We start from the raw sequence: 27,120 nt of genomic DNA on the forward strand, positions 1-27,120 counted from the left end.
ACCATAGTAGATGATACTATGATTATTTTTTTGTAGGACAATGTAACTAACTATGGCCATTTTTTATTAAACAAAAATAAGAATAACGTAGCAAAACTTTTTTAAGTCTCTGAAGGGAATAACATAGCAAAACACAGTTTAACTCCCCGAAGAAATATTAACACTATTTAGCAATTTGCAATGTGACTACTACTACGTAGGTAATCATTACGAATAATATAATATATGAACTCATATTTTCTTTAACTACACTTGAAGTGGTTAAAAAAACAAAGACGACCTTTACGATTTATGGTAGATAGAAGCACCACTATGTGTATATTTTTTTGATACGAAATCTATCATAGTATACATGCTAACTGACGTTTAATCGGCAATGGTGAAATGAAACAGATCCTTCATAAAAATGTATACAAAAATTTTCTTTAAGTAGATGTAATGAGTTATTTTTTTAAGAAAAGTACACTTCCATTCTGTATAAGTATGCGATACTACAACTAGGTTCTTAAGTCAAGATGAAGTAGACGTATTCTCGTAGTGTAGTTTCATTCGCAAACTAACAGCCAGTGCGATCTCGCGTGTGGCGTAGTCAGAAAAAAATATCGATATTCGAATTGTTAAATGTGTTAATTTATTGAATTGTATATTTTAAAATTAAATTAATTTATTAAATTGGGTATGGTTGTTTGTGCTTGACGAAGAATTAATTTTTTTCTTATAATAATTTTGTAAATAATTCCTTTCGGATTTTCGTTGCTGGATTGACTATTTAATAGGTAAGTTTTATTTCATTATTTAACTTTGGGTTCATTTTCGGATTTATTGAATTGACTAATTGAATTTAAATTTATACAATACATGACATAAGTACGAATTATAACATAACCATTATACGGTGACAAGTTCGCTCTCCTTAAAAATGGCTGTTATATTACTTTAAATTTGATTGTACTTACCTTTGCCAATACAAACCCTTTGGTGGGATAAGAGGAAATTTAGAAAAACATAAAGGTTAATAAACAGTTCTACCTTTAAAGGTAACAGTACTTAAACAGGAAAATATTACAATTATGCTCAAGTTTTCCGTTTATGTCGTAATAGTAGTATAGAGAGAGATACGAAGATGTAAACGTGATAACTAGCAGTAAAGCCTTTGTTTATATTTAGTCTTTATTTATTTATTGTCATCTAACTGATGCCCGCGACTTCGCTCGCGTGGATTACGGACTAAGTAAAAGTAGCCTAAGTTACTCGTTAGCACATCAGCTACCTTCCAATTAAAGTCCTGTCAAAATAGGTTCAACTATTTCAGAGATTAACCAGGACAAATAGACAGACAGACTGACAAAATAGTAAAAATGTTATTTTGCTGTCTCTAACGTATATTTTGATCGTTTAGTTTAGTAGAATATTTAGTTTTTATTTATTTTAATGATTTTATTATAATCTGGTTGATCGAATACGAATTATATGGAATGGAAATTAATACAGATTTTCGTTAAAAGTCGTTCTCTGTTAAACAAATTACCATACCTAGAATAATAATATAGGAGGAAAATAGTAGTGCGATAACTAAACACCATTTAGATTACCTGCTTGAGATCTGATCTGAGATTATTATTATAAACTGTATAATAACAATAATAAACCTAGACATATAAATGAAATTGGAGTGTCTGTTTGTTATATTAAAATAACCGCTTTTTACTATGAATATACATGAATAATATTATGAATATACTTACGATATATTATACACCAAAATAACATTTTTTACATATTTTTATCTCTCTGTCTGTTTGTTCTGGATAACCTCTGAAATGGCTGGAGCGATTTTGACGGATTTTTTTGACAGGTAGCTGATGTACTAAGGAGTAATTTAGGCTACTTTTATTAGTCACAAAACCTGTAAAAACAAGAATACAGGTTATATCTAGAATCTAGACTAAATAGTTTCATTGTTTTATTGTCTCCGTTGTATTGTTATTGTGCTGTCTAGTTTATAAGTAACTACCTAGGTACAGTAAGTAATCACGCTATAAAGCCATAAAAATGTTACATAAACCCTTTAAAAAATGATCGCAATTAATAACCAACCGTAATCCATGGGTTTAAGGTCTAAAGTTAGATTTTTTAAATTAGTTCTATTAAATTTCAGTCGGGATAAAGATACACCTACAGATTTTGAACTAAAAATCACGGTTTACTCACGTTAATTAATGTAGAAAAGCTTACTCCTAGTGGGCTCTGCGATGTCGCCGCGTCTGCGCACGCTACCCATGATGAAGAGTGTCTCTGTGACTCGAAACTAGTAGCGTTTCTTCATTAATTTACGTGAGTACACCGTGATTTTTAGTTCATTTAGTATGTCTTACGATAGATTTTTAGAGATCTTTGTCAAAAATCCATTAATTTCTATGGGTGGAGAACTAGATTCATTGTCGTATGTCCTATACTACCAGCAACCGCAATACGTATTGAGGCATTGTAAGATTTGTTGATGATCTGAGTTTATATTTGGAATTAAAAGTAAATCTAGATACCCTGTCTCCTTTTGCAAAATATCTAAAATAATTCAAAAACTACTATTTTGTCGTAAATAATTAAAAGTTCGTTCTAAAACTGCAATTAACGAGGAAGTCCCATGAGGACATCAATGTTGAAATGATTGGCATGCAATCTGCAATGTTGCATGGTGCACAATCATGGGTTACAATGTCCCGCCTTGTGTTAAGTACAGGTTTACGAGTTACAACCTAAAATTAGCAGCCCATCAATACATGGTTAGGAAGTACTAATTATTCACTTGAACACTAAGTTTTCTAAGTAATTGTAAAACCTATTGTTTGCAACACGTGTTGAGTATTTAGTCCGGTTATGTAGTACGTAGTTGGTAGATATAGAATATGCCTGCATAATTTCATTACTATGTAGTAACAATAATTGAATTAAAAATACAACAATCGAAAATTCTTATTAAAAAACAGAGTCAGTAATTGTTTATTAATAAGTATTTATTTAAGTATTTATGAAAACAATATTATAAATTAATAAGAAGAAGTCTGTGAACTGTGTTCGGGGTAGGTACAGAGATGCGCTTGCACTGACTCTAGCTAAACATTAAACTCATAAAAGGTGAAAAAGAACGGGCTAAGTACTGCGGCCTCAGCACAGAGCAGGAGTTGGGACAGGGTGGATTATAGTCAGTAAGAGTCTGACTCTCATACACGGCCTCCACCCAGGTTCCGACTCCTATAATAAACTAAAAACCACCAGGTTCCAACTCCTGCTCCTATAGTCATTTGATGATTGTCCATCCTTATAATCCAATACCCTTCCTGGGGATTAGAAGACAGAATGCGTAAATGTCTAAACATAATACACGTTCACCTTAAACCACTTGCACAGTGAAGCCAGTCAAGTGCACTGCTACCTTGCAGGTCAGGTAATCCATTAGTGTTATTTATGTTTTCTTATTGAGGTAACCATGGTTGACGCAGTGGTTGGGTGACCGGCTGCTGTGCATCGTGTCGCAGGTTCGATACAAGCGTCGGTCAAAAAGTGATAATGGCATTTTCTGAGTAAAATAACTATTATTAGCCCGGGGTCAGGAATTTCGGCGGTGTTTTACCCCCCGTGGCACGTAAAGCCGTTGGTTCTGCGCCTAACCCCTCTCCGATCGGGTCGGTCTGCCGTCCCATCAAGTTCTGAGAGTGAGGGAACAAAGAGGGCATCTGTTCCCTCACTGTCACTCTATTTGCGCACACACTTGTGCACTATAATATTGCCTGCGTAGTTGGCTAGTGTTTATTATTGAGTTTAAAGTAGGATAGTACGGTTTGGGTTTATAGATAATAGTTATATGTTTTATCGGATTGTTTACAAAATTCAGCATCTTTCGGTAATTTTAAACTTTTTTATGATGAAGTTTTTCTCGTAGATCCGTAATGTGAATGACTCTTGATAGTTTTTGATTAAGAGTACCTACTTAAAGAGTCACACGATTATAAGTTAAATATTTTTATAGCAACAATAATACAATTATATCGCATCTTCAGTTTTTCATTAATTCCTCAATTAGTGAAGCAAATAGATACAAAAACTATTTAATAAGTAAACAAGTGGTTTTAAAGTTCATATTTATTAGCATTTGTTTGCAGAATAATCTATACATATAAATTATTATTGTAGTGTTTAGGAGTGGCCAGTCAAAGTCAAAGTCAAAGTCAAGGCATGTGTCGTGAATGCGTTTACAAACATACAAGTTCACATATACATCACACCCAGACCCGAAACAACAATTTGTGGATCACACAAAGAGTTGCTCCGTACGGGAATCGCTACACGTTGCGCGGCAGCCGGTTGCCCATCCACTGCGAAATCCGTGCAGTCGAAATTAGGCACTTTTGAAACGTCAAATTGAATTGTCCGTCAGTCTGTCCGTCAGTGAAGCTAGGTGCTCGTTCCAAAGTGTAGTTTCGAATGGAGAAAAACGAGCAAGAAACTCCATAGTATTTATAATAATCTACTACTTACTTATAGTATTTATAATGGTCTTATTGCAAGTTGAAGGCACTTATTACTTCACCTTGGGAAACTGGCAAATATAGGTAATAGTATAGTCTATGTAGGTAACTAGGTATCTATGTATTGAATGAATAAGATAGAAGTATATATAGGTATATAAGTAGTTAGTGTTTTGACGTAACTACGTGTATAAAGTGTTTGACTAGTGGTTTTAAGTAGTTACTTGTATTAAATTATGTTTTTGTGATTTATTTCATTACATGTTGATTCAAATATTGTGTCCTGTTGTCGCGTTTAAGTAATAAGAAATACAATTGAGTTAATTAGGGATAAGGTCTAATAAAATCCCACCCAAAACATAAATGTGAAAGGCTGCCAAGTTCGATAATATTGGAATGCTTCGACTATAAAAGAAGTGAGATCTAAATAAGTACCAAGTTCCATACACAGACCTCAGTTAAAAATGATATAACAAGTTGGCAAGTTTTCACACACTTTGTTATAAACCTACTAAACGCAATGAGTCAAGTATATAATTTTCTAGTACTTGCCAAGTTATATCATTTTTAACTGAGGTCTGTGTATGGAACTTGGTACTTATTTAGATCTCACTTCTGTTTATAGTCGAAGCATTCCAATATTATCGAACTTGGCAGCCTTTCACATTTATGTTTTGGGTGGGATTTATTTATTTTTGTAAGGTTTATTTTCTTTTTTTCTTATTTTACTTTACTTTGACTAAATACAAACCTTCGTAACGAATTTTAGGTCGGTACGACCATTGGAAGACATAGATATTTTTTTTGTTTTAGTTCCTTAGGGGTATGAATTTACACCTTCATTATTTTTAAAACCGACTCACACTTGGCCATTTTCAGATTTTTTCCTTTACCTTGACCCAAAGACCTACCTCCATGCCAAATTTCAAGTCAATACGACCATTGGAAGTGGTCTAGGTTTTTGATGAGTGAGTGAGTCAGTCAGTCAGTGAGTGTATAGTAAAAATACGATTTTCTGACGTGATATCTCAAGACCTACAATAGGTACATTAATGAAATTTTGTATTTTAGATAAGTAAGTAGATCTCGACAGATACTAGAAATTTCATATGCGTAGATAAAATAGATTTTGAGTTATAGGTGGGTCGAACTTGGCCCGAAATGGTTCGTGTAATATAACCCACGGCCGGTGTGTCGGTTTTTTTTGCTCGAACTTGGCGGACACACTGCCGTGTGTCTAGATTAAGATCCTTAGGTACTTTCAATTAAGTCGGTCTTTATATTATGTACCAACACAAAATCTTAATTTATATACAACATTTTTTTAAGTGTTTTTTTATGAAGGGGGGAAAATCATCCAAAGATTTCTTCTACCTTGGGCGAGGCGAAAAGGAGTGTCAGACTCTTACTAACTAAAACCCATCCCACTCCTACACCTGCTTTTCGAGCCGGAGTCAACTCTAGATTACATACTATGACTACTAAATATAGTAAAGTATCTTACGTCATCAGTCACATCATACAACATAGGTTTAATTGCTAAATCTAGCTTTTAATTTGAAACAGCGTTTGTATATTTTTGGACAATTTGAATGATTATTGTTCCCATGTAAGTGTGAGATATAGCACGTTGTTCATAATGATTAATTTATCTCTTTATTTGTTAAGAATAATGTAATCAGTCGTTAATGACACGACTAAGTACCTATTTATCAAAATTTTGAGGAAGGTAAGCATTTAACCTTGGTCTTTGTCCACAGAATACCTTTTGATAACAATGGGTTTTTTTTTATAAATAACTTCTCATTACAAAAAACTATATTTTTTTAGTTAAATTATGTACCGACATCGACAGTATCAATTTTAATTAGGTATTCTTATTTTCAGTCGACGAGAAAAATGAGGTACTTATTTAGTTATTTTTTATTTATTTATTTATTTATTAAGGGACAAAAAACAGTTACATAATTAAACATAACAAATAGAGTACGTATTAAAACTAAATAACAATCATGCAACCCATACCATTGTCCACAAGTTAACAAAAGAAATGACAAATTTAATGTGACTATGATACAGGAAATAACAAGAAGTATTCAAAAATAACAAAATTTTAAGTTAACAGATAAAAGGTGTTTTAATATTAAGTATTGCATTTTGTTTAATTTTATAAGTTTTTTTCCTCACATTTTACACGTGTTTATTTGATCTTTTAGTTAATAAAAGCTATCAAGGTAAAGGAAGCAGACAGTGTCGAGATTGGCATTAGAAGTATTAATTATTCAAACATTTAATTAGTCAAACAGCTTAACTTTAATATGGAAATTATATAATAATAATAAGAAGAAGACTGTTTGGGTTGTTCTGCTAAAACCGTCCAAAACAGTGAAGTGTGTAGTCTCCGAAAACAAATGGAGGTGGGGATACATCGAGATGTTGTCTCAGTGGACAAAGGACTTACTCCGCTCTCCTTGGCTAATAAGGACTGGAGAGAACCTATAATACTAAGCACTAAGGATCGCAAGAATGTATGGCAAAGTAAGGAGTTGCACGGACGCTACTATCGGGCCCTACATGGGCCAGATACAGATTTCTTAGCGTCCGTATCCTGGCTACGTTTTGGTAACTTCTTTGGAGAAACGGAAGGTTTTGTCTGTGCAGTTATGGACGAAGTTATGTTGACGAACAACTACCGAAAGTATATTATAAAGGATGGAACGGCTGACATTTGTCGGGCATGTCATCGCCCAGGGGAATCCATTCGACATATAATTTCGGGTTGTTCTCACTTAGCTAACGGAGAGTACTTGCATAGACACAATCTTGTAGCCAGGATTATTCATCAACAATTTGTTTTAAAATACAAACTTGTTGAATCTTAAGTGCCGTATTATAAGTATCTGCCTGAACCAGTTCTTGAAAATGGAGATGTCACACTGTATTGGGATCGAACTATCATCACAGACAGGACAATTGTTGCTAACATTGTGGTGATAGATCGACCAAGCCGTCGCAGCCACCGCGCCAACCGTGCAGTCAAGTTCGGTTTATATAACTTTTTTAATGTCTGTTAGTCTGTACTAATATATTAGCAAATTCAATATTCTCATAGTTATTTAACCGCAGTTACTATTACTTCACTCATTCTAAATAGGTATTGGTTATTTTCTAGATGTCTATAAATTATTGAAGTAAGTGGTAGTAACCTTAATTGATTCTGTAATTACAAATGTGTAATTAATTATAATATATATTTCCTTCGGTAGGTATCTAGTAGGTTAGTTTATACGCTGGCCATAACGATTTTATGATATATTTTTATGACGACAGCCGTGTCTCCGCTTTAGTTGTTTACTATTGCCAGTGATGTTTCGCCTGAGACGCCTGAAATAAAAGAGATAAATAAAAAAATGAACCATTGAATTTTAACTTTTTTTTAATTTGTTAAACATCCAAGATGTTTTCTTCAAAAAAAGGAGGTTCTCTGTTTGACCTGTATGTATGTTTGTACGCGATTATCTCACGATTGGCCGAACCGATTTTGATGCGGTTTACAGAAATATGTTTATTACGCTTAGGAGGTTTTAGTATATTAACCGACTGTAAAAAGAGCAGGTTAAAATTGGTAATTGAATACGATAATTATGTTACGGATTAGGCGTGCTTCTTGAGAGCATGTCCAAATACTACGTTATCTAATATTATCTAATACGAAATCATATCCTATATCTCCCAAACAGCGATCGACAGCTGCATTTTGATCACCTGATCAATCAGGAAATGAGTTTGTAAATAATGTTGGAATATTTTTATTTTTTACTCGAATTTAGATTTAATAATACGTAGTTTTGTAGCGGAAACTGATCAAATAGAATAGATATCATATCGGGTCGGTATGTAATAGTTATTTCTATCATATAATCTAAATTTGAGGCGTTATTCAAATACATATTTTATTTCATAAATTACACTTTATTTACCTGTCTATGTTATTAGACGAGTGAACGTCAACACTAGGTAACTACGAAGCAGGTAGTCTAGACTTTCGGGTAAGACTAAATATTATATACGGACAGATAGACGTTCCTAATATTATTATATTTGCTTTGGCGTTCAAAAGTGCCTTCGGAGTCTATTTGAAATAAATAATTATGACTATTTGACTATTATGTATGATATTATTTTTTTCCTCGCTGTCTTATTCTATTGTGTAAAACTTACCAAAACGGCAAGTACCTATGTGACTTTTTCCTTAGACACTGCTGACAAACGGTGAAGGAAAACATCGTGAGGAAGCCTAGTATTAACTAGCATTAAATAGTACTTATAATTTCTAATTGTAAGTTTGAAATCGCCAACTCGCATTGAGCAAGCATAGTGGTTAAAACCTTCTCCGTGCGAGAAGACGCCTTTGATCAGCAGTAACTACTTATAGGCTGTTGATGTTGTTTAAAGTATTGTATAACGATTCTAATTATGTGCTTGAAAATACATTTACGAAACAGGAAAAATTTTAAAAAAATCTTCATTAAAATTAATGGCACATCTAATAGTGTGAACTTTAAAAAAAAGCAAGATCTGCCTTTTTATTACCTACTTACTGTAATTGACAAGCTTACAAACATTTTTTTAGACTTTAACATGATATTAATAAATAAGTTAATTCCTAACTTACCTGTTCTAAAGATTTATGTATCTTTTCAAAATAGCAACTATGTATATTATTAGTAGGAAGATGTGAACAAGTTTTTATTTACTGTGAGAAATAGCATATTCTACCATACCTATGTATATTTATAAGATTTTACATTATACCTGTTCCTAATACGACACAAAGTGTTTTTTACTAAAAATATATAAAGATATGAATGAAAATGAGTTGTAAACGTAAAGTTGTAAGTGCGTATTTTGTGTAGATTTTAAGTAAGTAATGTCACGCCTTTTATTCCCGATGTGGTAGGCAGAGGTGCACATTACATGTTTTGACCATTTGTGTTAAAAGCCCCATGTAATAGGGGGTGAGTCTATTGCCATTTACTGGAAACAATTCCAGGTTCCATGCTACTACAGAGAAATTTTCCAAAAATTGTAAAAAGCTCAGTAATATTTTAACTTTACCCAACCGACATACCGACCGAACCCGAGACCTCTTGTCCGGCAGGCGCACTTGCGACCACTCGACCAACGAGGTAGTGGATACGATTTTTTTAACACATTGAACGCCGTGGTGGTCACCTGTGACCGACGTTAGCGGAGAATTTGCCTTCAACAGTTTTCTATTAGTAGTTTTAAAGAACTTAACTTAAAGAGTTATTATGCTTTGTCAAGTGTATATTCCGCTTATTTCCAGAAACAAGATGGCGGGTGTAGTGGTACCAATCACAATCGAGGAGGAGTACAAGAAGAACCCTGACATATCTCCAGAAGACATCCAGAAGCTGCGAGACTGGCTCAAGACACAGCCACATCTACCTGGCCAGTATTTAACAGGTACTCCAAACTTTCATTCTAAAGTAGTAGCTATGTGAAGATTATGGGGAAAATTGAGGTCTGAGCTGACTTAAACCATTTTAATTTCATTTAACTGTACGGTTGACGCGGTGGCTGGGCAACTGGCTGCCGTGTAAAGGGTAGCGGGTTTGATTACTTCACGAAGCAACTCTTTGTGTGATCCTCAAATCGTTGTTTCGGGTTTAGGTCTGATGTGAATGTGACCTTGTATGTTCGAAAACGCACTCTTTACACAGGAGATAATGAAAGAATGGGGCCACGTTTAAAAAATGTGATCTGTTTTTGACTGTTAGGCATGGAAATTATGGTGAACACTCTAATGTATAGGAAGCCCATAGTTTATAGCCCGGGGTCACCACTTTAGGGAATAGAGTAAAGTTCCCTAAGAAAAGGAGGCGAGGTGATCATGCCTGGCGGGCTTTCTGTCCAACTTGTTCGTTGGGATTTTCCATCCATGTTAATTCGCATATTTTTTTTGTCAGTGTGTCGCCACAAGTCTTTAACTATGGGGATTGTTGATGATGAAGTGAAGGGACTGCTATAAATTTTCCGGCTTTATTATTACAAACTCATATGCACAATGTCAACCCATTTGCACAACTATCTGTTTTATTTATGGTAAAATGTACAAAAAGACATAAAATTCACATAAAAATGTCCACGGAAGTACCCTACATAATGGCTCTGATTAATTAAAGCAATTAAATCTGTTTATTATTACCTACTACTGCTTTTAGTATGAACCCACTTAGAGATTGTTGGGAGTCACTGGTAATAACTTCATGTTAGGACTTGCCCTCTAATTGAACTTGGCCTGATATACCACTTAACTCCAGAGACGTAGTTACCATCCAAATGTCATGGTAGCTGGTGGTGTCGGACTTTGTGGAATCTAGAACATGTTTCCGTGCGTTTAGGCGTTTTTGCCATATCTATTATTGGAAGCAAGCATAACACATAGAACCCACTTAGTTTTTGGTGCTGGACTTCTCCCAGTTGTGCATTTTATTTTGTGACTTTAGATTTGATTTTCCCCCACAAAAAATAAAATAAAATAGGTTTAAGTCATTCTGTCTCCTGCATTAAATTCACCGAGAGAAGTGGAAACTATTGTTTTCCTTTCTTCTCCTCTAATAATATCTTCTGACTTATTTCGTTGAGTTGACACATAACTCGGAAAGAGTCACATTGGTACTTGCCGTTGGTAGGTTTCGAACATGCATGTGCATGAGAAGCGGGCATCGTATTCCTCTGGCCGAATCTGTCACCACGACATTCTTCAAATAAATATTTACGTACAATTTATTATTGAAAAATTCTTAGAATTCAGTTCATGTTCATTTCATTCAATTCAATTCTTGCCAAGTTTAATTACTTTTATATTAATGTGAATGTCTGTTAACCTCAGATGACCTTGTAGTAGTCGTTTAGCGATCATCTTATTCTATTGTTTATCTTGTAGATAATGATGCGTTAGCGCACACTTTACATACCTTCATGCATGACATCGCTGCATCGTTAGACGTCGGCCAGAAGGATTTTAGATATTTAGTTCTAGCAAATTAGTTTATTACTAGTCATATCATAAGTAAGAAAAGTAATTTCTCTTTAAAAATATCTGGTTCTTTTTTATTTCGTATGAGACGGTAAAAGAGCCAACGGATCACCTGATGGTAAGCAATCAGCGCCGCCGATGGACGCCTGAAACATCAGAGATGTTACAAGTGCGTGGCCGGCCTTTTAGGGGTTAGAAGTTTGACGATTGGGGAAATTGAGGAGGGTAATAGGGCCTCTGGTAACCCCATTCACACGTTGTTTCACGTCGGTTTTCTGTGAGGCCGTAGTATCACTCCGGTTGAGCCGGCCCATTCGTGCCGAAGCATGGCTCTCCCACACTTAAGACTTACTCCCACACTTAATTCATGGACACCAAAGAGTTGTTCTGTGTCGCAATGCCACTGTGGTTACCGTGCTGTCTTTACTTCTTTTTTCTTCTAAGAACCATCTTGATTTCTTTCTAAACACATTCATAGATAAGTTAATGATGTCTGTTTAAGTATGCACATGTTTCATTTTCTTTAGTACCTTAATTAGTAGTTAGTATACGTGGAATAATTGCAATATTATAATTATGCTGCAATGATTCCTTGAAGGCGTTTAAGTATAACGATCAGATCATATCGATTACTGTTTTTATGAAAAATGATATGGCGTGCAATTAATTATATAGGTATCTGTTATTTATTGTTCTATTATACACGTGGCCAATATTAATCCTCTTCTGTTTTTCTATGTTAATGATATCTTCAAGATGTTAATATATTATAATGCATATCAATTATAAAATCAAATTCAAATATCTGTAGTCGTTTGTACTCCAATAATAAATTTAAATTAATTTAAAATTATTCCATTATACAAAATGTGTACTACGATTTTCGTTTGTGTCGTGGATGTGTTTACAAACATACAAGTTCACATACACATCACAGTCAGACCCGGAACAACAATTTGTGGATCATACAAAGAGTTTCTCCGTGTGGAAATCAAACCCGCTATACGCTGTACGTTGTGTGACAGCTGGTTGCCCAACCACCGCACCAACTGTGCAGTAAAACTTATATAAATTGAAGTCTTTATGTCATTAGAATCACTACAACCAATATAAAAGACTCCGAAAATGTTTCAGAAATGTTTATACGTCTTTGTCCCAAGCTATAGAATCCAATTCCTATTAAACTCACACATAATGTTCTCCGCCCTTCCAGACGTGGACCTGCTGATCGTGTACCACTGCTGCCAGAAGAGCATGGAGGTGTCGAAGCAGGTGCTGGACCTGCACTACACACTGCGGACACACTTCGCTCCCTTCTTCAAAGACCGCTGCTTCGACAAGAAGGCAGAGTTCGCTTTTACCACAGTGTAAGTATCTACTTAATAGGTAATGGGTAGATTTGACATAAAAACCGGCCGGTAAATGAGCCAATGGATCACCTGGTGGTAAGCAATCGACGCGGGCGCCTCCTATCGAGTCGGAGCCCCAGTAACACCAATAGGTAGTTCACAGCTCGCTAGGCAGTCCGCAGCTCACCTACTTAATGTCCTTAAAGGGTAATAGATAGATGGATCAATTGGATCACCTGATGGTAATCTCAATCAGCGCCGCCCATGGGTTTACACCTGTAACACCAGAGGTGTTATAAGTGCGTTGCCAGCCTTTTGAGGGTTAGGATTTTGAGGATTGTTGGGGAATCGGGGATTGGGGAGACTGGGGAGGAGGTAATTGGGCCTCCGGTAATCTCACTCGTGCGACTAAACACAACGCAAGCGTTGTTTCACGTCAGTTTTAGACTCTACACTGTATAACGAGCACAGATAACTCAGTAAAACCCGATATTATACTCTTTAAGTATATGCTGAAGAGTTTCTAGATACGTAAGTAGTATACCAACAGTTATCTTTAATTAATGGGCCACTAGCAATCAAGAAAAAAAATTGTTGCTTTGTCTTGTCAAGGACTTTATGACGGTAAATAAACCGTTAATTTCTCAATTCCAGAGCATGTGCTCCACTACCCACGGCGACACCAGAGGGCTACCGAGTGGTGTACTTCCGTCTGGCAGACCCGGACCCTCGGAACTTCAACCTGCTGGAAGTAGTCAGGGCCTTCATGATGATCTTCGACATGTGGCAGTATGAAGAGGGCACTTGGCCAGGGTAAGTACCACCATATTTATGTTGTTAGAGTAATTGCATACCAGCGCAATCCTCCAAGTTTCTGCATGAATCAGAATGCCCCCACTATTTTAGGGAAATTACTAATTAAACATGAATAAGTAAAGTATAGCCAGTTAGTGTTTATTCGTATGTACGGCATCTCACATATGTAACTTCATATGTGCGATGCAGGATTTATGATGTCATCCATTGATCTGCTTGTCGATCGTCTTTGTGCGACTTTTGTCATCTGTCACTTGTCGTGTGTCGCCACAAGCTTGACTGCTAATACAATATAACTGGTAAAAAGCATGTTTATGAGAAAGCATCGCAAAATATCTGGTTTCTCTAGTTCTATCACCCTCGTCACCAGCTAGGAGATATAGCATAAAAAAGAAGCGAGGGAAGTTATTGATCTAAACTGTAATCAACTACAATTAAATGATAAATTAAACACAAATAGGTAAGTTAAGGATACATAAGGCTGGAATAAGTCTACCCACAGGGTCTACCAGTTGGCAATAAGCTTGGTTACTATTACAATATAACTAGTAATAAGGAGATAATGAGAAAGCATCGCATAATATCTGGTTTATCTAGTTCGGTCATCCTCACCAACAACTAGGAGATATAGTATAACAAAGCAGCGAGGGGAGTTATTGATCTAAACTGTAATAAACTACAATTATAAGTAGAACTACATATTAATCACAGTAAATTACTGATGATCTTTGTTCAGCTTCAGAAGATATTATATATTTTTTTAACCAACCTGTTTTCACAATAGCGTGAGAACTAGTACAAAGTAAACATAAAATGTTGCTGAAGAATTTAATCTTCATTAATAAGACGTTATGCTGAACACAATCGACTGCACGATTGACGTGGTGGCTGGGCAGCCGGCTGCCATGCTATGTGTAGCGTGTTTGATCCCGTACGAAGCAACTCTTTGTGCGATCCACAAATTGTTGTTTCGGGTCTGAATGTCTTGTATATGTAATATTGTGTATTTGTAAATGCATCTACGACACAGGATAAAATCCTATTGAAAAAACATAACTAGCCATCAAAGTCTTTAATAATACTTTACCCGATCCTTAAATTGAAAGTAAACACACACAGTGATCTTCTATTTCATTTGCTTTTAAAAAGGTCCTTATTCAGGGTAATGGGATAGGGAATTCTTACAATTTTCCAGTATATATTAGTTACTTAAAGACTCTTACGCTTTCTTTTACCGACAGGTTCGTGATACTCATTGACATGGAGACAGCTTCCCTGGGACATATCGCGAGGCTGGACCTCATGGTCGTCAAGAAAGTTCTTTATTTCCTGCAGGTATGTCTAGCTTGAATCTATACCATGCTAAGTTCTACCAGCTGCTTCGCCCCCGTTTTCGTGGGTTAAAAAGTAGCCTTTGAGTTATTCTAGACCGTAATCTATCCTTTTTCCAAATATTATCCGGATCCTTCCAGTAGTTTTTGCATGAACGAGTGACAAACATCCAAAACCGCGGACAGAAATAAAGGCTTTTTTTTTTTTACCAGAATGCATCAGCTCATGTAAACCCAACAGTTTCAGAAATAAATGGCTGTGACATACGGACAGACATGACGAATCTATAATGGGTTCCGTTTTTTTGCCATTTGGTCTTAGCCTTTGTTGAGTTTGCACAGTTAAATCTCTATATTTTTTAAAGAGGATGAAACATTTTTAATTCTCCTTTTGGGGAGAAAAACTCACTAAAAGTACTTCAGTTCGATGAAAGTAATTTTCAAACCGAATTCTTGTTCCAGGAATGCATGTTAGTAAAACTAAAAGGAGTGCACTTCATGAACGCGCCGTACTTCATGGACAAGGTGCTGTCCCTCATCAGGCCGTACCTGAGGAAGGAGCTGATGCACCTGCTGAATGTACACCAGACTGGTGCAGACTCCATAGAGAAACTCATCCCAAAGAAGGCACTGCCCAAAGAAGCTGGTGGAGAGTACAAGGATTTTGATACTTTGAGAGGTAAGCCACTTTAGTGTGACTTGACTGCCGGAAAAGGGGTCTCAGATTCGATTCCCAGGTCAGGCAAAGAATTGCTAGGCTATTTTCGGGTTTACGAAAATATCTCAATAGTAGCACGGAGTCTGGAATTTCGTACAGTGGGCACATGGCAATAGGCTCACCTCCTATTACAAGGGATATAAAATTGTAGAGTAGCATTACCGTAATGTGCAGGTGCGCCTACCCCTTCGAGAATAAAACGCGTAACGTTTCTACTCTTAAAAGGGTAACAACTTACGTCAAGTAACAGTCTGCTTGTTTACTATCCTATCATATACAAAATGTCTTCCTTCCTTCACCATACACATGTGTCTCTACAAACATCACCATTTATTTTTTTCTAGAGGACCTATTCAAACGTTTACGAGCGAATACGGTGTTCATCCGGGATGAGAACAGACGCCGAGTGAACGAGTCCCTCCGACCTGCCGGCAAGCCCTCGCCTGCTGAGAGGGAGTTCGGGCTACAAGGCAGCTTCAAGAAGTTAGAGCTAGATTAGATTTGGTTTAGGGATGAATTAATTGCTAGGAATAAATATTTTATTGAAATTTTTTATTGTTTCATTTTAGATAAGGCTATCACTATTACCCCAGTCAAAAGCAAAGCAAGGTGTATATAGCCGGCATTCTCTTTCTGTATACTCAATTTTATCAAAATCCGTTCTGTAGTTTTAGCGTCAATGACGGACAAATATCTAAGCAAACAAACTTTCACATTTATAATTTTAGTGCGAAAAGTAATAATTAAACGTAGACAAACGAAGCTAACGAATATTTTAAAAATGCGTGGCAGCATGTTGGTCCGGCTCCACTGGACACTCGCTCACACTAGACAATGCTCAAATACGATCACTAGTTACACGTTAACTTAAAGTATTAATTTATTCCAATGCAGTCTAGGGATCCTGTGGCATCAAGCAGATATTTTTTTATGTGAAAGATTAAATTATATATTATTATTATTTGTATAGAAGCATTATTTCAAAATTGTAAGTGTACATATGTGGGCACTATGTTTGAAATAACCCGCTATTTTATTTTCTTTACAAATTGGGTTTTATTGTCCAGTTAGTTTTGACGTATTGTAGTTACATTGTTCCTACATATATATACAATAATTTTATTTATATTTTAGTAATAGATAAATAGTGTATCAGAGAAATTGTAAAAAACTTCTTTTTTAAAAGAGTAACGATGGAGTTTCTTGCTCGTTCTTCTCCATTCGAAGCTACACTTTGGAACGAGCGCCTAGCTTCACTGACAGACAGACTGACGGACAATTCAATTTGACGTTTCAAAAGTGCCTTATTTAGGATTAATTGAAATAAATGCTTTGACTTTGACTTTGAAGGCTTTAATATAGCAAAAATACCATGCACTACTATTTAAAACATCATCACATCAATGATTCACCGCGCACTAACCTTTCAAGGACACTCCCGTCATGTCGCCATATTGGATTTACCAGCCGATTTAAATAAACAGCACCATTTATTGAAATTATAATGATTTTATGATCACAAAGTCACCACCGGAACAACATATTATCGCCTGCACAATACATATGTATGTATACTATGTATGTTTAAAAATTTGCGAGTATATAAAATGTGGTCGGGATGTGTGATGCCAGTCCTTGAAGTAACATCAAGATTGGAAGATGAAGTTCCTCGGGTATTTGTTGGTGGTTATGGCTCTGGTGTTTGCTGTCGTGGTGAGTTTTCAAGGACATTTATTGTTCATGTATTTTGGTAGCAAGTACTTAGCGGATAGTACGTATGTATACGATTGTGGAATAAAGGCATTAGAGTCAGGTGCTTCACAAAGACAATATTGTTTTATTTCTATAATAGCTAACGCGAGACAGACAAACAAAATAATAAACATCACGGTTTTCTCACGTACATTATTCGAGAAAAGCTCTACTAGTTATAAGTCACAGAGGGACTCTCGAGGCGACGACGCATCGCGCACGCTGCACATGATGAAAAATCCCTCCGTGACTCGAAAATGGTAGCCTTTTTTCACTAATCTACATGAGTAAACCGTGATTATTACTTAATTTAATATTGTTTTATGTCCCACCTGAATCTGAATCTGAAATTAGATAATCCAAACACCTGAGTCAGCTTTGCTCCTATTTTAAGGTCCTTGATAGGACTTGGTTTATGTCCAAGGTCACCATTGTTCTTGAATTAAATTCGTTAAGTCAAACTTATAATAGTTATAAACTAACTTTTCTAACTTTGCAGGCTGGCATGACAGATAATCAAGCTGCTGGGTGTCATGGCGGCGGTGGTGGCAGACCACCTCGTCCCCCACCACCATCGACTACAATGGCAACTACCACCACGGCTGCCACCAGTGAGTAGATATTGGTGTTGTTAATTGTGGTAGCTGGGTTAATGGATGTTGAGATGATGTCGTGGCAAGGAAAGACATTCTTGGTGACGATTTTAGGGAATCAGTGGTTAAGGCAGCAAAAGTATACTTAGTTAATGGTAAACTATAGTTGAAATCAAGTAATTTTTTTGATAATGATAAGGGTATGCTACTACTTTTGACATGACGTGGATAGAGTAGATACCGTAAAACGAAACAGGGTGAATACAATTCAAAGGGTAAATAGATTTAGGAAAAGGGTAATAAATGCTAGAACCATTCACCACCCTTCTGTATAATATTCACACCTCGAATGTTATTCACCCCGTTTTACCATACTCACCTTTTTGTTGTGATTTGTATTTACTAAATCATATATTTTTATCTTTTCTACAGATTCATCAAGTGGATAAACATCATTCACAAAATCATTGGACAGGCACAACCGATTGGCAATTTTATACAATCATTATTAAATAAATAAAGTATTATAATCAAACAAATAAATAAATGAGTCTTATTCATTATTTTTTATTTTAAACCTAAACATAAAGCACCATTAAATTGGTCCTTTGAATCATACGTTACTTTAATGTTATTGTTTTTTTTTACTATTTTTTATTGACCAACAATGATAGTCAATATCACACGAGTACAGTCACCTCGATAAAATAAATGATGATCATTATAAATCATCATAACCCCTTATGATCAGTATGTTTATCCATTGTGTCCTAAATATACCTACTATGTATACTGTTTATCACTTATCTACGAAAATAAGGTCACAGAGGTTCGTCACTGAGCCTTCAACGCAGAGTGTATGAGCTTACCAAAAAACTAATCAACAGTGACATGACAAAGCATTGAATACAATCTTGCAGTATTTTTTTTACGTTTCTTTCTATTATACTCACGAATTATGATAAAATAGGTTGCTTACATAGCGCGGAGAACCGAAGGCCGCTGGGGCAGAAAGGTTTTAGCGTGGAGGCCGCGGACTGGCAAGCGCAGCGTGTGATGTACACCCACAAGGTGGACAGACGACCTGACTAAGGTCCCAGGGAGCCGCTGAATGCAGGTCGCTTCCAACCGGCCTATCTGGAAGTCATTGGGGGAGGCCTATATTCAGCAGTGGACGTCTTGTGGCTGATATGATGATGATGAGGTTACTTATATCTAAGCAGGACCCCATCGTTGGCCGCGCCGACACCACCACCACCACTGAGCAATAATAAAACATTAAATTATACAACATATTATTATACAATAACTACAATTATTAGTTTCATTATTGTCACGAGATCAATTAAAAAATTATTTATCAAGTATCACGCGACAATGGTACAAAGTAGGTGGCTTGTCGGTATAATTATCTAGCAACTAACTAAACTAAAAACTGGAAGAATATGGCAAAATAACTTCATCACCATTCATCATTAGATGAATTAAAGCCATGTGGCACGTAAAGACGAACAGTAGTTCTCTTGTAAGCTGCAATCAAGAGACTCAACATCAATATCAAGGGTCTGCACATTTAACAGAGAACAGTCAGAAACGCTCTTTGATAAAACTATACTTTTAAAATTGCAATTTCGGACCTGCATGCCAAGCTTGAAAATTATGGCAGACCTTTCTCATGTCTACGAGGAGGCCAATAGTTCAGCGGTGTGTGGCGGTGTACCGTAGTGCTGATAAATGAATCGTCGCCAACCGAAAATGGGCAAACCGCATACAATTAAGTTTTTGAGGTTCGCCCCTTTGCGGTGTTGGCTGCGGAATGTAATGTGTTTAAAAGAGGTTCAGAAACTAGTGATATCGATATTCTTCTTGATATTTTGATTGGAAGGCCTAAATTGTAAAGGTCCAAATTTGTTCTCTGACAAATTCCAGAAACGTTATTATGTAACTAGATACGAGCACCTCCATGTATCAACTTAGATTTAGCGCCTGTGCCACCAATTTTATGCAAAGTACTCGATAAACTTATAAGAACAGTAACCTTAGTATGGGTTTGCTTTACGATTTGGATTGGTTGGTTTATTCGAGCCGGCCAATCAGGGCGCCCGACCCTCTTTCTTTACGATTACTTTAAACGTAAAGCAAACTCGTACTTTAACGTAAAAACTTTATTTATTAAAACTGCATAGTGATGCAGCATCACATTTTTAATAACATATACAAATCCTTTATATTCTTTCTTTTTCTTTTCTTTTTAAAAAAAAACGTTGCCCCACACTAGGATTTTCTCCTGTGTCGTGGGTACGTTTACAAACATATAAGTTCACATACACATGACACCCAGACCCGAAACAACAATTTGTGGATCACACAAAGAGTTGCTTCGTGCGGGAATCGAACCCGCTACCCGTCGCGTAGCAGCCAGTTGCCTAGCCACCGCACCAACCGTGCAGTCTTTTATATGTATTAAAGTCGTTACTAATAAAAATCTGTGATTTTTATTTGTCCTGTGGCGTGATTTTAAGTTGTGACATGTCGTTGTGGACATCATCCATCTACCTGAGAACTGGTTGTTTGTTTAGTCTGACTTTGATGGTATATGTATGATGTACTAGCTTCCGCCCGCGACTCCGTCCGCGTGGATGTCGGTCTTCGCGTGAATGTTATATTTCTCCATTTTGAGTAACTCTAACAATGACATTTTATCTTTTGGAGCCAAATACGGCGAGATCCATAATAATTAAGGGTATCCCTCTACTGCTGTTGAGCTTGCGTTCTGTATTTTTTTTTTTTTTTGAGGGGGTAAAATCATCCTATGACTTCTCCCGCCTTGGGCGAGGCGAGAGGGAGTGTCAGACTCTTACTGACTAACAACCACCCCGTTCCTTCTCCTGCTTTTCGAGCCGGAGCCCCGGTAAACCCGCTAGGTAGTCCGCAGCTCCGGAGCGTTCTGTAGTATAAAACTGAAAAACAATTTTTTTTTCTACGTATTTTTCCAGGATAAAAAGTATCCTATTTTATGCCCAGGATAATAAGGTATAATTATACCAAGTTTCATCGAAATCGAACCGTTAGTTTTCACGTGATGCCTGAACATACAGATAGACAGACAGACGGACAGACAAAAAAAAATTTAATCACATATTTGGGTTTGGTATCGATCCAGTAACACCCCCTGCTATTATTTTTTTCAATATTTTCAATGTACAGAATTGACCCTTCTACAGATTTATTATATGTATATGTATAGATAAACCTAAATACCTATAACTACTAAATTAATAATACCTATACCTATAATTAATAAAAGTACCTACGCTTTTACCTACTTAATATTATTGTAATTCATGTATGTCTTTGGTGTTTCGGTACCGATTTCTATGATTCTTTTTTATTAAATAGATTACCTATTTAATGTGAACATTTTTTAATTAAGGATGAATGGGTGCTATAAACGTAAGAATAGGTAGACAAATATAATCAGAAAGCTCCGAACTGCTAAGCTATCGGGAGTTATACGTGTTATTGTGAGTCAACTATAAAAGATAGACATTTGCTGTCGTGGAATATTTTTTAAACAATTTTAAGGAGAACATTTCCGTCAAACATAATTTCTGTGTAGCTTTAACCAATAAGGCTCCACACGCGACGGAAGCTAAAAAAATGGAGTAAGTTCTCCTGTTTTCCCTACATTTCCCTTCACTGCTCTGCTCCTATTGATCGTAGCGCGATGAAAAGTATACTATAACCTGCCCAGGAGTATGAAGATCAATTGTACCAAGTTTCGTTGAAATCTGTCCAGTGGTTTTTATTTCTATAAAGAACATACAGACAGACAGACAGACAGACAAAAAATTTTCTGATTGCATTTTTGGCGTCAGTATCGATCACTAATCACCCGCTGATAGTTATTTTGGAAATATATTTCATGTACAGAATTGACCTCTCTACAGATTTATTATAAGTATAGATGTACCTCTTCTTATTTTTTAACTGTTTTCAAAGTTTGCCTATGTTCGTTCCTCGTTGGTTGAGAGGAATTTTGAGCGCATGCTTACACTATCAAGTCAGGAAAACGTTTGATTTGGTTTACGAAATGTCCTAAAACTCGGCAAAATATATAAAATTTGTGCACAGTAGTACCCATGCCTGGGTATTCTATTTGCCATCTGCTGTAAATAAAATTCAGTGCGATTATCAAACGTATTATAAAAAAGTTGTATAATAATGTCGCATTGTCGCGTACAAATGACTAAATGACAGCAAGCGGAAGGTAATATTCATAATAATTGTTATTATCTCTCACCGGATGACATTTACTTACAAAGTGGAGTATTCTAATAGTTTCCACGCAGTATATATAGCGAGGGTGTGCAGCAGGGCGTCAGTTCACGATCATTCGCTGAAACATGAAGATTTTCGGTATCATCATCGCTGTTATGGGCATCGCCCTCGCTGCTGTCGTGAGTATTGCTTGAATATTTCACTGTATACAAGTCTAATGAGCAGCTTTTGTAAAGTAAAGTGAAGAATGCTTCAAAAGTATAAATAAACTGTGATTCCAGTAAATTCTCTTCTAAACTCAGGCTTTTTACTCTTCTAAAGACTAGTCTAGGGCTTTGGACTAGGCTTTCGTACTTAAACTCTAAACTGCTGTTAAATTATGACTAAGGGCAGGTTGCTGGATGCAGATTTTTACCAATCGGCCGATGAAATCATTTTTGGGAGGATTCTCTTTAGCTGTTCTTCTGACTGGCGTAAGAGTAGGTCCATAGATGCTGGTTGTTACCAATCGGCCGATTAAAATCATTGAGAGAAGGCTTTGTTTAGCTGTTCTTCTGACAGGCGTGCTGATGAGATCTAATGTTGAATCTGTTTTCCAGAGCGGTATGACTACCGTACCAAAGGCTGCAGGCTGCAATGGCCAGGGACCTCCGCCCGGACCCCCACCAAGCAGTAAGTATACCATGAGCTATGTAATACTATAAGCAAGATATGAAAAGAGTAAGGTTTCCTAAGAAAAGGATGATCTTCCGACCAGCCGAGGTGATCATGGTGGTCTGGCGGGCATTCTACCCAACTGTTTAGGATTTTCTCTCCATGTCATCTGTCACTTATCATGTGTCGCCACACTATAAACGTACGGTACTACACTACTCTTCACCTGAGTCGGATGGTGATGTTGCTTACCATCATAATACTAATTGTTGACTGTTCTAATGTTACTACGTGTTTCATCCACAGACGCTACCAGCTAGACGACAACCCGGCAACCCCCAGGACTTCTGATTCGGCTCACATTATGCACTGAATAAACTCTCACACTTATTATATCGTCTTTTTTTGTTTAAATTATAAACAACGTTTTTAATCCCATACCTATTATAGTTCTGTTAATCAGCTGCCACATTTGCCCTGAAGTACTTTTTTTTGAGGTGGGAAAATCATACTTTGACTTCTCCCGCCTCAGGCGAGGCGAGAGGGAGTGTCAGACCTTTGTTGACTAAAAACCACACCCGCTAGGTAGTCTGCAGTTTAAAGAATGACATTAAATTTGTAATACTTATATTACGATTCTACTACTAAATCATACACCCTGACACTTTCTATGTATACAATTTGAACATAGCTTGCTGGTCTAATACCAAAGATATAGAACAAACCACAAACAATGGGAAAAGTTTGTAAAATAATAAAGTTAAACTCAACAATTCATGAAATCCAACAACTTCAATCAGAGTAGTGTTACCTTAAAATATAAGAGATAATTTAGGAATCTAATCATCATTCCATTAACTAAACTTAATCCTCAAGAAGATCTGTGAGAACCAGACGATTTAGCAGTTATTCTAATTTGTAACATCGTGATTGGCATTGCCTTAAATAATCTCCACGTAATAATGTAGGTCATTTTATAATAAACCATTGTACATTTCACTCTCCGGAAAAGAAACGCAGAAGAGAAATTTTTGAAATTGTGTAAATATGTATTATAAGCACCCGCTTCTAGAGAGCGCTCTAGACAAGCACCTCATAGATGCCCTTATTGTTTTTATCAGATGGTGTAAGCAACCATCGCTGCTCTTGGACAACCGTTTTAACTGTGTGCTCAAAAACTCGTTTACCAAAAATGTTCGACGCTACTCGAGCGGTCTCGAGTATTCCTTTTCAATAAGTCTCGTAATTTTTCAATTAAGAATTAATAAATTATGATGTAGCGTGGTCTTAGATGTTCAGTTCCTTTGCAGCAGTGATCGGAAACGGACTAATAGCTTTCCTAAGTCTGATGATCTTAGGTACTAAATCGAATTCTGATGACAATTTGTTACAGCCGTGAAATAAACCTTAAAAAAGTGGCATTAAAGTAAAAAATCTAACTCCAGAAGTCATTAAGCCTTTAACTGCCATCAGAAAACTGTTGAAGGCAAATCCTCCACTAACGTAGGTCACCGGTGACTTACGTGGCAGTTAACGTGTTAAACAACAGGTCCATCCTAATCTTTACTACTCAGTAGGAATTTTAAAGGAAGGCTGAAGGTAGGCATCAGTTGTAGAGACTCTGAATAAACTTTCTCATTTGATTTAGTACGAGAGCCATATCATTGTTGGACAGAATGAGGATGACATCAATAAAGGAAAAATGAGATAAGAAGACGATACTGTAATTACCTCAATCAAGTAAAGGCAGGAAGACGATTTGCTTTACAATAATACTAAACATGTACAAAGTAATAACAGCTTGCACCCAGTTATATTTTCTGCACCATCCAAGGGTCAGACAGGCAGAAAATGTGTGGACGTCCTGCGGCAGATATAATGATGATCAAGAGAAACTATAGACTGTTAAAATAATGTCTGTTAAGATAAAGTAGCAAAAATTTAATGGTTTTTTTGAGGAGTCTGAAATTTTGTCCAGGATATGGCAATAGGCTCACCTCCTACCCAACCAACAAAAGTTAGTTTTATAGAAGGCCATAGAACGTTTTGTAAAAACTAAACGGTGGTCAAATAAAAGGCCAAAGAAGGTGCATCTACAAAGAAAGTGGCGCAATTATATCTCCATTCAGTGTTAAAGTAGAACTATAAGGGTATCAGGCATGACAATTTTGTGATATATAAGCCACCGCAGCACTACTAAAGTGTTTTTGGGTACTGTCAAAGAGTTCATGATTCCATTACATCACTAAAATTCATCATTCATTCATTTTACATTCGTTCACGTCGCTGCAGTGTCTCAGTGTTTTAGAAGAGAAATAAAAAAATAATAAAAGTGACAGGGTATCGTGGTGACTAAGATATTATTTTGTACTTAATCGAATTATTCGTCTCTTACGAGGAAAATGTTGTGCGACTGTAATTTTACTGATAAACTATGTATGGATTTACGACATATTTGAATGCCCCCTTCGAATTAATGAGCTTTTACTAAAATAATTTCTTATTTTAAGTTATAAACATAGTTCCAGCTTCCTTAACTCTACTATAGTACTCATTATGATAGATTACATCCACCATTACATGAAATTAGGGTTCCTTTTGAGCTTGTTTGTTATTTTTGTTTTATTTTTTGACCTTATTCCATAAATATGATGAATACTTTTGTTAATGAATAAATGTTATGGTTTATAAATCTGTGTAGGTACTACGTATGACGTCAGAGAAGTATAACTACATACATACATATCGTCACACCTTTAATCCCCGAAGGGGTAGGCAGAGGTGCACATTATGGCACGTAATGACACTGTGTACACCCACATTTCACAATTATTTATATTGTAAGTCCCATGTAATAGGTGGAAAGCCTATTGCCATATACCGGGCACATTTCCAGACTCCGTGCTACTACTGAGAAATTTTCGAAAAACCGAAAAAGGCTCAGCAATACTTCGCCCGACCCGGGAATCGAACCAGAGACCCCTTGCCCGGCAGTCGCACTTGCAACCACTCGACCAACGAGGCAGACTTTTTATTGCTTCGTGTGAAATATTATAATTAATAGCCCAATGCTTCAAACCATCTCGTAGTTGCTGGTTTTTTTTTTCAGTTGAATCAATCAAACAATCTGAAAAACTGTCACACCTGGAATCGCTGTCCACAAATGAATTATTCTCCATTTCATCACTGACGTGAACTGTATTTTGTACGGAACCATTTTTTATAATTGGGTCTTCAAAAAGAATTATTCAAATCGGACCAGTAGTTCCGGAGATTAGCGCGTTCAAACAAACAAACAAACAAACTCTTCAGCTTTATAATATTAGTATAGATAAAAATATTGTCGCATTAATTACACTGAATCAAAATGTCGATATTGTTGTAGAAGAGCGATAGAAGTGCTTTTACAAAACGGAATTATCATTTAAAAGCATTGCTAGCCTACCTTTATACACAATAATAATGTTTTAAAACACATAAGATCTCCGTTATAGTACTGTTGTGTAATAGAGGAACTATAATAGTTATAAAAAAACAATCTGCTTCTAAAAAGTGTATTTGTGATATAAGTTTATCACTACAGCTATAATGGGCATTAACAACCCTTTATAAGACAATTAAGCTATATAAATATAATTTGAAACTCAGCTGTATCACCAAATCGCTCCGATGTAGACTTTTTGTGCCCACTATATTACTGTGTACTGTAACGATGATCTTAAAACCCTCAATATCGTAATATCGTCCTATTCCTGAGTTGTCATCTCTACTTTAACAAACGACACATAGGAGTTCGCTTCGAACCTTTATTGCGCAAATTAGGCGCATTAGGGTGACAGTCAAAACTGTTATGAAGTTCAATTGTTGTATACTAGTAACAATGGAGGTTGCTATAACGCCTGACTATAACAGCTATATAAAGTCGTGAAGTAAACCTTTACATCAACTATTAATAGGTCGTTTTTGCTATATAAACTTATAGAGCCAAACTGTATTGTCAAACGCTTTTACACAACAATCAGTCACCACCAAAT

At 36.2% G+C, this 27,120-nt stretch overlaps 1 protein-coding gene and 1 long non-coding RNA gene across 2 annotated transcripts; both read left to right on the forward strand.

Annotated features, from left to right (window-relative positions):
• The first annotated feature begins 539 nt into the window (after positions 1-539).
• On the forward strand, positions 540-16,356 carry LOC118274796 (alpha-tocopherol transfer protein-like). The gene is made up of 7 exons (XM_050696917.1): positions 540-776; positions 9,877-10,016; positions 12,806-12,959; positions 13,596-13,754; positions 14,999-15,092; positions 15,551-15,767; positions 16,151-16,356. Exons 2-7 carry the CDS (start codon positions 9,884-9,886, stop codon positions 16,303-16,305), a joined length of 912 nt encoding a protein of 303 aa, XP_050552874.1. The 5' UTR covers positions 540-776; positions 9,877-9,883; the 3' UTR covers positions 16,306-16,356.
• Positions 16,357-17,365: 1,009 nt separating this feature from the next.
• LOC118275059 (uncharacterized) lies at positions 17,366-18,707 on the forward strand. The gene is made up of 3 exons (XR_004783535.2): positions 17,366-17,519; positions 18,058-18,169; positions 18,584-18,707. It is a non-coding gene; the product is annotated as an uncharacterized LOC118275059 (long non-coding RNA).
• Positions 18,708-27,120: the final 8,413 nt, after the last annotated feature.

Source organism: Spodoptera frugiperda, chromosome 11 (assembly GCF_023101765.2).
Source record: "Spodoptera frugiperda isolate SF20-4 chromosome 11, AGI-APGP_CSIRO_Sfru_2.0, whole genome shotgun sequence".
Taxonomy (NCBI): domain Eukaryota; kingdom Metazoa; phylum Arthropoda; class Insecta; order Lepidoptera; family Noctuidae; genus Spodoptera; species Spodoptera frugiperda.

Bases quoted from the DNA above. Each gene is read 5' to 3' on its own strand.
- LOC118274796 (XM_050696917.1), top strand. From the start codon at position 9,884: ATGGCGGGTGTAGTGGTACCAATCACAATCGAGGAGGAGTACAAGAAG. The intron at 12,960-13,595 runs GTAAGTATCTAC...TCTCAATTCCAG, and splicing joins GAGTTCGCTTTTACCACAGT to AGCATGTGCTCCACTACCCA. The intron at 13,755-14,998 runs GTAAGTACCACC...TTTTACCGACAG, and splicing joins GAAGAGGGCACTTGGCCAGG to GTTCGTGATACTCATTGACA.